Source organism: Aptenodytes forsteri, unplaced genomic scaffold (assembly GCF_000699145.1).
Source record: "Aptenodytes forsteri isolate BGI_AS27 unplaced genomic scaffold, ASM69914v1 Scaffold321, whole genome shotgun sequence".
NCBI lineage: Eukaryota > Metazoa > Chordata > Aves > Sphenisciformes > Spheniscidae > Aptenodytes > Aptenodytes forsteri.
The window spans coordinates 714,053-724,792 of NW_008795030.1; the positions used below are offsets into that span (position 1 = coordinate 714,053).

The 10,740-nt window shown below is 46.6% G+C and overlaps 1 protein-coding gene across 2 annotated transcripts in view; it reads left to right on the forward strand.

Annotated features, from left to right (window-relative positions):
• The window catches only part of WASF2 (WAS protein family member 2), a 34,227-nt gene that overhangs the window by 17,917 nt on the left and 5,570 nt on the right, over positions 1-10,740 (forward strand). For both annotated transcript variants that reach the window (XM_019471253.1, XM_019471254.1), the window contains exons 3-8: positions 3,799-3,933; positions 4,459-4,612; positions 5,741-5,858; positions 7,005-7,135; positions 8,686-8,841; positions 10,618-10,740. The exon at positions 10,618-10,740 is cut by the window's right edge and continues 380 nt beyond it. In XM_019471253.1, the coding sequence (XP_019326798.1) occupies positions 3,799-3,933; positions 4,459-4,612; positions 5,741-5,858; positions 7,005-7,135; positions 8,686-8,841; positions 10,618-10,740 (817 nt within the window). The remainder of the gene's footprint in view (positions 1-3,798; positions 3,934-4,458; positions 4,613-5,740; positions 5,859-7,004; positions 7,136-8,685; positions 8,842-10,617) is intronic.

Consider the following 10,740-nt stretch of genomic DNA (forward strand, 5'->3'; position numbering starts at 1 on the left):
CATCAAAGAGAAAATGGGGGGGGGGGTGTGTGTACGTGTGTGTGCGTGCGTGTGTGAGAGGCTGCAGCGAAACTGCAGATGGAAGGATGGAGCACAACTCAGGCTTGTAAAATGGGAGGCTCTCCGAGCAGCCAGGATCTTGTGTCAGAGAATGTGCCTGTAATTGCACGCGCTACTAAATGGAGCTTGACTGTGTTGAATCTACAGTGTGTCAGTAGTCTTATTTTTAATGAAAGATAATTAAAGCGCACACGCAGAAGCCGCCTGTTTGCCCCTGCTGTTTGTTGCATTGCAAGACCCAAAGTCCCCAGTCTGAGCGAAGCGTTGCCTCTGGAGTATTGGGGGTTTGGGGCTGCTCGCTCACATGGCAGCATGAGCTATAGCGATGCCTAGCTCAGCTCTCCAGTGGGCTGACCAATAGCCTTGTAAAGGCTGGAGGGAAAACATGGGCCTACGTGCCACAGGAGCAACGAAGAGTTAATTGTGGTCTCTCCGGGATGACTCCTTAGTCTGTTGAAATGCTCTGGATTCTGATTAGCCACCTCTGCCCTTGAAGCAAGACTTTGATAATCAAATTAATATATTGTTTAGCTTCTCTCTAGTGTCTGCAAGCACTTCTGCTTGCTCTGCAAAGCAAGGCTCTTGTCTTCCGCCATAGCGTGAATGTGGTAGGGAAAGCTTGGGTGCAGTCTCTTTCCAGCAGTAAAACCATGGCTGTTGCTAAAATCTGGGCCTGTGTCTGCTGCCAGTCGGTATCGCATTCTGTTGGGTTGTAGAAATGTCACTGCACAGGCAAGACCAGTCTCTCTGCTTGCATTTGACTGGCCCTCGTTGTTCATTTGTTAGGTCCTGTAGCCAAGATGGTTGGGGAGTGTGAGTAAAATCCATCTCGTGCATGTGAAATGACGAGGAAGAAAGCAGTAAAGCTGTGCAAATCTCAGCTGCAGAGAAAGCTAATCCCAGTCCAAAGGCATGCAGTGGGTTAGCGTGACAGAGCCGTGGTGAGATCCTTCAGGTTTAGACCTTCTTTGCGCAGCTCTGATACTCAAAGCTTCTCTGCTTCTACCTCGTCAGAGAGGGTGAAGCGCTGGAAGCCAAATTGCATCCCGGTTTCTTTATCGGGAAGGTACCCTGGGAGCCTCGCTCGGCGATGTGGGGAGGGAGGTGCGTGCTGCTGGACCAATCGCGGATACCTTGAGGAGAGCGCTGGAGGGAAAACTCGGGAGAGGTGGCTCTTGCTGACACTTGCGTGCTTGTCTGTGTAAGAGGGGAGCGAGGCAGGTGAGGAGGAAATGCTGAGCACCGTCTCTTACCCGCTTCCCTAGGGTCAGCAGTATTTTAAATGAAGCAATATTTAGACTAACTGCTACAGAATGCTCGCACCCAAATGACCAGACTCCTGCCCCCTGCTCCTTTTCTCTTCTTACTTCTGAAAAGTAAATCCACTCCTTCCTCATACATTGAATATTACAGGAACGTAAAGCAGGTTCAGTAGGCTGTGACAGCCCTGTCAAGTGAATAATCAGCCATGCCTAGTGCACCACAGTCTCTTTACAAAGATGCAAACATAAATCTTGTCAAACTTTCATATTCCAGTGAGTTTACCCTTCGTTACTATCACAGCTGGTAGCACTTTGTATAAGTCGACTGTGCATTTCTGTGTGATTTTATAGAATCCACAAGCTAAAGATGGAAAGACCTATTAAATCATGCCGTCTGTCTTCCTGCCAGTGCATGACAAAGATAATTCTGATTGTAAGCTGCACTTTTGCAGTCAAAGTAACTAAACAAAAAAATTAATCTCTGCCTTACCTCATCTAAAAGTGTACATGAAATGCAGAACAGTATGCGAGATGCTGGGTGATAACTCAGTACAGGTGCAAGACAAGGGAATACAGACCATCCCTCCTTCTCCCTCCAGGGTCAAGACCAGTATATACAATGCTGTTTATATATTATTTTATGCTTGAAACATACTACTCAGCATTGCAAACCAAAGACTTTATTTTTTCCCTAGTGCTTGTTGCAGTTCCTTGTGAAATTCAGAAATTATTTTCAGTTCTCATTAAAGTAGAAACCAAATGACAACTTTTCTTTCTTGAACTGTTGCTGGGAGGTGTCAGATTTGAACTGTTGCTGGGAGGTGTCAAATTATCAAATTAACAAAAGATAAACGTTCACCCCCTTTGGTCAAACAGGAGAGCTGGTCTTGTGCTGATGTTGGACGCGGAGAGCGCTTCATGAAACCTGGCTGTAGCAAGAGCTACCTGGCCCTTAGGTCTCCAGAAATAAAATCTCTTCTCATGAGTTTGAGGAAAGCTGTTTGGGCTTGTTAATGGAGCGTATGTGGAGACTGTATTGTCTAGGAGAGTGGAAGGAGGAGGTCAGTTGAAGTTAATGTCCAGCATTTGCTTTCTAGAAACATGTCAAGCTGGCGTTGCCACCAAAAGGGGTGGAGGAGGTTGATTTTTAACCTGGCTGGTTCCCTGTGCTTGGCAGTGTAAGGAGAACTGCATGGGAGTATGAACAAGTAGCTGATATGTCAGTTTAGATAGCTGAAAGTATTTGTGCAGCTGGGTTTCGGGGGATGCCCTCGCGGCGCCTTGTGGGGCGCTTGTCTTTCTGATGTGACTCGTTGCAGACAACCAGATTTTCCAAAATTGCTGTTAAAGTTAGGCTTCCAACTGGTTATCCTTTCCTGAATGTCAGAGGGGATCCTTAGGAGTAACAGATTCCAGAACAAACTGTTGACCATATGACGATGCGCTTCAAAACCAGACTGCTTATTGGGAGCAGCCTTGTACTCAACAGCCGTGGCTGGAAATGTTTTCCATCAGTGGGAACTCCATGGGCCTGTGTCTGCTGTCAGTGCCAAGTCTGTTCTGATCAGTGTTGTCCTCGGCATGGTCTGGGCTCCCTGTCTTGGGTTATGCCTGAGACCAGAACAAAAAGACAGTACTCCTTGTAAGTTCTTGGTTTTCTTCCAGTTCTCCCATCTCTCTCTACCTGTGGTCATCTCTTGTTGTATGCATAGATTTTAAACTCTTAAGGACAGGGGACATCTTTTTGTTACGCTTGTAAGTGGTGCAGCGAGCTCCTGATCCAAGCCCCTAGGCACTCTTGCGGTCCAAACGATGGATGATGTTTGTCATAGCAGCCCACTGGGCAAGCCAAGCTGTTACAGAGAGAATATCCCTGTTTGAGAAGTTCCCCTTTGGTTTTGATTTAGAATAAACGTGAATGCATCAATTTTTCAGACACTGCCACCTGAAGGAACAAAAGGGTCAGTGCTTTCGTCTGTGGTTATAGCTGAGGCTTTAGGATCAAGGGCTGGGTCTGCTCTCTAGCTCCAGAGAACTTTGAGCTTGTAAATATGTGCCAGTTACCCTGGAGGCAGGCCTGCTGGAGACTGGGAGCCTTTGAGATTCTCCAGAGCAATAAAAATCTAACTGTATTTGCTTGTCTAATAAACAGAACGGCAGAGAATGTTAAAGGACCTACAGACCCGTCCAGGTTCAGACCAGTATAGTGTTGTCAGCCCTCTTTATTTCATTACTTTAATAATGACTTGAAAGTATGTCTCAATTGTTTCTTTATTGCTTGAAGATCCCTTGGAAATGTCAGGTTTTGGTGGAACAGAGTGTTTTCTTCCTGGATGTTAAACTCAACCCTGACAAACTTGAAAAGAAGCATGGTTCGTTCGTTCTTTCTTTCTTCTTTCTTCAAGAAAACAAGCTGGGAGACTGAATATGGTCTGATGTGGCTCACAAGGGTAATGTGGACACTTTAATATTCCAGGTAAATTTGCAGAAGACATATTTGGAGAGTTGTTTACTCAAGCCAACACCTTTGCCTCTCGGGTGAGCGTTCTAGTCGAGAGAGTTGACCGCTTGCAAGTCAAAGTCACTCAGCTGGATCCCAAAGAGGAAGAAGGTAATGGACTGGAGCACAGTCCTTGCAGACCAAGCGTGGTAAAGATTCTTATTGAGTCAGCATGGTTGGTTCGCGGCCATAAAACGAGCATGACGCTGTGATGGGTGTTGGAACGTCTTCTCTTGGACTAAGAGGGACCGTTTCCTCCCCTCCTGAAAAAGCACCGTGCTGCTCATGTGGATAGCCTTTCTGGCCGAGTCCAGATTAGCTCGTTAGCAAGTCTCCATGTGGAAACTCGCTTTTCAGCAGTTTGATAGCGGTGCACTTCTTGAGTCTTGGTCGCAGGGGTTTGAAACCACATCGGCAACTCTTGAGAGAGCCATGTCTATACAGCAGCGGATCTTGGCACGGCATGATCTGAGATTTGCTGGGTTTCCCAAGAGATCTGTGGGAAAAGGAACCTGACCTTAAGAAGGGCTAAGCATGCCAAGAACTCCAACTGAAATCAGATGTTTGCTACTTGATCTTCAGTGTCATTGGCCTGGGTCAAGCTGTTCTTCACTTGCTCTCTCCTCTTTCTTACAGTCTCCCTGCAAGGCATTAACACCAGGAAGGCCTTCAAAAGCTCCACTACTCAGGACCAGAAGCTCTTCGACAGAGATTCTCTCCCCGTGCCTGTCCTTGAAACCTATAGAACCTGCAATACTCCTCCACCCCTCAATATTCTCTCACCTTACAGGTATGGCTGCAACACCTTCTTGGCCCCTTGTTCCCTTGCAGAGGAGTACCTCTTCCTCCCAACCTGCCGAGGAGGTAATTTCCCATCCCGTGCTGTACTGAAGTAGCAGTTTCCAATGGGAAGTCGAGTCGCTAAGCTGAGATCCACCAGGAAATCTCCGTCCTCTGGATTACGTGAAACTTTGCTTTTGGAGCTGTACAAATGAGCGTAGCTAGAAAATCGTATATTTGGTTACCTGCTGTCACTTTTGTGACTGCCTTGGGGCAAGGCTTGGCTGGCACTGCATAAACATGCTAGGTGTTGTGCAGATGATGCATTTTTCTTGTGCTTCTCTGTAGCCCTGTGGCTCCTTTCCAGAAAGACGCAGTGCAAACTGCAGAGCATACATCTGTAAATGGCTCTCACCCAGGTGGGTGCAGTAGACTCCTGTAGATCTGGAGATGCTTTCTGTGGCCTCTGTGCCTGGTGTGAGACGTCTGATGTGACCTACGCTGGCTGTGTAACCAGTTCTCTTGAGCAGTCCCGCTCTGATTTCATCTTGTAGGTAGTAGAAGTAAAGGGGGTCAGAATACAGAGACTTAGCCCACATCCATAAATATCTTTTGAACAGGTAAAAAGTAATTACAGATAGCTGGAGGCAGCTGTCTTCTGCCAGACGCGGCTGCACTGCAAAGTAGGAGGAGAGCGCGTGTGTGTGTGTGTGTGCGCGCTCGCTCATGAGTTTCAGGGATGCTGCTGGTCTGATTTAGGGTTCCTGGCCTGGAGAAGGTGGTGGGTATTTTTTTTTTCCACATCAAAACTACAACGCAAACGAGTGGGAGTTGAAGTGAGAGACCTGCTGCTCTCTTCGCGATTGTTCAGAGCAGTTGAGCTCTTCAGGTGCTGAGTAATGGAGAGTTTGTGTCAGGGCAAAAGCGATGGCAAGTGGGAGAGCCGGGACAAGTGAGGCTGTGGGTCCACTGCCTGTTCTGAAATGGAGGACAGAGCAGAGAGCAGCGTGTTTGACCTTCTCACTGCAGACTTTTAAACTGTCATCTGGGGTTGTGCCTTGTGGTTTTTTTGGGCTTCAAACAAATGCGTGACTTGGTCCTTGTTTGTGTGTGTTTTTTTTCCCCCTCCCTGTCCTAGGGATGATGGCAAAGAGGCGCTTAAATTCTACACAGATCCTTCATACTTCTTTGACCTTTGGAAAGAGAAAATGCTTCAGGACACCAAGGATATTATGAAAGAGAAGCGGAAACATAGGGTGAGGAAACAGGAGATCTCTGCCAACGGAGGCATGTCAGGGAAGAATAGGAGGTGGGAAGTGTTAATGAATCTTGGACTCCAAAGTTGCTATCCAAAATTCAGGTTTGCTCTCTTAAAGTCTCTAGGGATCAATTCAGTGAAGTTTTTATCTGGTTTACTCTCATCCTTGTTAATTAAAAAAAGAAAACAAAGGTACCCTTAATCTGTTTTTCCAAATGCCACCGTCTTTGTATGGTTATAATGGCTTAATTTGTAGTCCTCAAACATAGCGCTGGTGCAGTCAGCAGGGGAGAAAGTTGTGTTGGAGTCTTTTCTGCACTTCTAATGTTGCATAGAGGTCTGTTCAGCGTTGAAGCAGCGCAAATCCCACTGCCCCAGCACCACAGTGTGTTGAGTGGTGTAATAAATTCTACTGTGGAAGAATAAAGGAAGGAGAAAATGTCCCTTCAGGGGTGTAAAACCAGGCCCTAATGTTAAATTAGGGGCAAGCGGGAGGCTTAACAAAACCATTTAAGCTGAAAATGCCAGGTAGAGTTCCTGGTTTGGCTGCCTGGGGATTTGGACCCATGTTTACCAACACTGAAACTTACACCATAAAAGATTCAGTTTGAGCATACTTTATTTAGCTTTTGAGCAACTGGAGTATTAAATATCAAAACAAATCATGATTTTTTCAATCAAAATAACAAAGGAGAGATTTAGGGCATGTTAGAATCCAGAGAGGGAGGCTAGCCCAGTTCTTTGTGGGCGAGTGTCCATATTGCACCCCAAAGCACTTAACACCAGCGAGGTGATGGTGAGATTTGGCAGTCTTGACACAGAGGCCAAAAACTGAATTGATGTGGGGAACTGAGCTTTCACTCTGCTCTCAAGGTGGTCATGCCAGTGAGTAACGATGGCATCATGTCTGAGCTGCACTGGGGAAATCTGATGCTGTTTTTCTTGGGTTTTTTATGCTACCTGTGCTCCAGCTTCTTTGTATGGGAGATCTTTGGAGCTTGCAGCAATCAGGAAAGTAAATTAAAAATCCTGGCCCTCTTTGAGACTGTATCTTCTTGAAACTGCTACAAGTCTATCCTATCCCTCTCTATTCCCTGTGAGTTTAAAGCAAAATAAGGCTTCTGTTTGATTCCTCCTCCCTTAGAAAGAGAAAAAGGAGAATCCGAACCGAGGAAACGTGAACCCGCGGAAAATTAAAACCCGGAAAGAAGAGTGGGAGAAGCTGAAAATGGGACAAGAATTTGTTGAGTCAAAGGACAAACACGGTCCTGCCGGGTAAGCAAGTCTGGGGCTCTCTGTTCAGCTCCCCAGCGAGGGGGAGCGGGCGGGCGTTGTTGATTGTAATGCAGTTCACCCTGCTCTGCAGCTTCTCCAGATCTGCTGCACAGTGTGGATCGATACTGCCACTAATCAGATTCTCCAAAGTAAATCCGTCTGCTGATTTTAAAATTTGCTAAATAAATCAGGGAGCTACATGGTTTGAACAAGGTGGCAGGAACAGCTTCTGTAGCAAGGCTGCTCTCGGCTGCCTGTCTTGTGGGCACAGAAGTGTTGAGAGCTTTGGCTCCCTACCCCATCGCGATGCCCTTCCCATCGCACCTAGCCTCTGGGCCTCGCGCTGAGGAGCGGGGTGGCATCTCGGTGGTATTGTGTGATTGCTTTGTTACATTTCACAAACGGCTCTTCACACCCTAAAGTTGAAGCGGGGGCTGTCCCCATCCAAGTATTTCAAGCTACAGATCTCTCTTTAGCGCTTCTGGCTTGGGAATTCATTTAACTTTTGACACCAGCAAGGCTGGAAGCAGACCGAATTCCCCACAATGCACTTCGCGCTTGCTCGCTCCTTGCAGCTTCCTTTCATGTAAGAAAAAATCTCTCTTTAAATCACACTCTCCGGCTAAAAATAAAACTTCCTTTTAGTTTAATAGGAGAACAGGTTTGGTTTCTAGCAGAGGAATCGAGCAGCACAACAGCACCATTTTCTTGCTCCTCTCTTTTCTCGTGTAAGCATGTTCATGCATTTGAATTCACTTGAGGTCCAGAGCCCCCAAGAATGGGGTGGTTCCACCACCCCACAGGGAAATGAGCTCATTGAAAGTTGAGTGCGAGAGTGGGCTCTTCCTTCAGTACTATTTCAGCTTTGGATGCTTGCTTTTAATGGCATCGCTGTTTCCTGGGTTCTCTTTGATACTCTGTTCTCAAGCTTATTTTTTGGCATCTTTGAGTACCTCTTCTTTTTTTGCCACTGATGATACCCAGTGTAACTGGGAGTCCTTCAAGTCCAAGTTGGTCAAAACACTCTTACAAGTGTGTTTTCTGTAATCAAATGTTAAGAAAAATATTTTTATTTCGGTGTTTTCCTGTTCACTAAAATATATACTCGTGCTGTTCTGGTGTGTGGTAGCAATAAACAAACATGAGAGCATCTGGGCAAATTCTAGCCAAAGAATTATGCAGAGCAAACTAATACAGCTGTACGTGGTCCTTCATATAAGATGCTTTGAGAAATAGAGACTTTTTTTTTTTAGATGTTGCTTTAAGGTTTTGTTTTGTGTGTCCTGCTGTGGTGGATGATAAGGTCCCACCTAAAGGCAGGTCCCACTGTGCTGGGAAAAGCCATTCCTGCTAGAAAACCTCATTTCTACATCTTGCAGGTTGATCCATCCACGTGGTTAATATCACTGCTGTTCGGTGGTTGAACTGCTGCACAGTTGTTTGTTTGTAACCCTTCCAGGAGGCAAAGCTCTTGTGAGTGAGGGGGAAAAACGAGCTTTAGACATTGCCTTGAACTCTTTAAATAAATTGCTTGTCTTGCTTTCACTCAGGTACCCCTCTAACATGGTGTATCAGAACGGCAGCATCGGTTCAAACGAAAGCATGGATGTGAACTGCTACCCGCCACCGCCGCAGACTGACTCTATTGTGCCACCACCTCCTTCATTCCCAGATGACAGCCTGCCTCCACCCCCGGTGGAATTTAGGTAAGCCTACGGGATCCCTTCTGTCACCAGGGAGTAGTAGGTGGTGTAAAAGGATGACATGAGACAGGCTGAGATAGTTCAGCAGAACTTCCTAACGGGTGTTGTATGGGAACCAGAATGCTCCTGTCTGGAGGGGAAGTGCAACTGCAGGCAGGGACAGAGGCACAGGCAGCACAGCTCTCCGTAAATCCCAACCACCGTTGTTATTCCCGTACAGAACGGGAGAATGGGCTTGGGTGAGAACTAGAGCAGAGTTACTTCACTTTCTAGAAGAGTGGGGTCCCAAATAATGGTCTGGCTCCATTGCATGAGTTTTCCAATGCAGTTGTTCCAGAGCATGTAGACCTACGTTCCTGATAGAGCTGTGCAAAGAACGGCTTCTTTCACCTCTGTTTTTCTTGTTACCATTTGCCCCCATGATCTTTGACAAATGCATGACGTGGGCGCTGAAGATGTAGATGTAGTTAAAGGACTTGAGCACACCAGCTGACTTCTTCCCAGAGACTTCAGTGCAAGTTCAGGGCAGCTGCTTTGTATCGGATGAAATGGTGACTTCCAGTCACCTCTAGAGATGAGAATTATGGTCCAGCAGTGGCTCAAGACACAAAGGGTGAAACAAGAGAGGAGCTTTTTTTTTTTTTTTTCTTAAAGGCAGTGAAACAGAGTCAAGAGTACCAGGAGGAAGTATGTCTGATAAACAGGACTGCATTAGCTTGTCTCCATCTTATCCAAAGGCAGCAGTGCTGCAGAAAAGGCTCTTCTGATGTGTCAAAGAGACCAAGCACTCCACTCTGCAGCATGTTCCTCTAGGGCAGAGCAGAAACGAGCTTTCAGATGAAGCTTACGCTGTGTTATGCAGTTGCTTAGATCTCTGCCTAGCCACAGAGATCTCCCCTCTCTGGTTTTGTTTCGGTGGTTGTTTTTAAAGAACCCTGGGAGCTAGGTTTGATCTCCAGTAGTCCTGTCTTGGATCAGCACTGTGCACTGTTAAAAACCGTGACGTTTTTGTGGCAAATGTACCTTATTTTTCTATTTTACCATGGAAAGAGATGTCAATTTAGGACTTCCTTTACATGTACGTAGGATATTACAGGATATTTTCTGGTATAACACAGCTTCCATAAATGGGAGATTCAGTCACTCAAGAATCGGTGTTTTCCTTAAAGCACATTGGGTTTCCATGTCTTCCTCTTCACTCCCCACGGCGAGCTATGAGACATGGCTGCTGCACTCCAGCTCTGAGCCATGGAATCCAGTGAAGAGATCTGTTCCTAGCAGGTGTTCAGAGCATATGCTTTCCTGGCACACCCACCAGTCCTTGTGTGATTTATCATGGTAGACATCCCTGCTTGGCGTGTCATACGTCTGACCTCAGCGTGGAGGGGTAGTGGCTTGCATTGCTGCAGGAGCTCTTAAGCCAGGAGGCTGCTCTGAGCTCAGACGTGACGCCTGGCCTCTGGCAGAGAGGTGAGATGGCTCATGTTCTTGTCAGCCTGGGAGATGGGACGGATGATAGCATTTCTGCCAGTCCCCAGGAGCTTTCCTTTGTTCTGGTGGTGTAGGCCAAAAGAAACACTGCGAGGGAACTAAAACCAAGGAGCGAGGTCTCATGGAAACACCAGTTAAAGCTGGAACTTAGATTTTTTTTTTTTTTTTTTGGTCTGGACTGCAGCAAACACAGATGATTTACGTTAACATTGAGATTGTACAGTCTAATCTGGCCTCACAGCTAATAGCCTTATTTCTCTCTCTCTTTCTCTCCTTCTGTTGCAACAGCTATCCTGTAGACAACCAAAGAGGTTCTGGTTCTGGAGGGACCAAACGATCCAGCCTGGTTAGCCCGAGTCACCCGCCACCAGCTCCTCCGATCGGATCCCCCTCGACAGCCAGGCAGGGCTT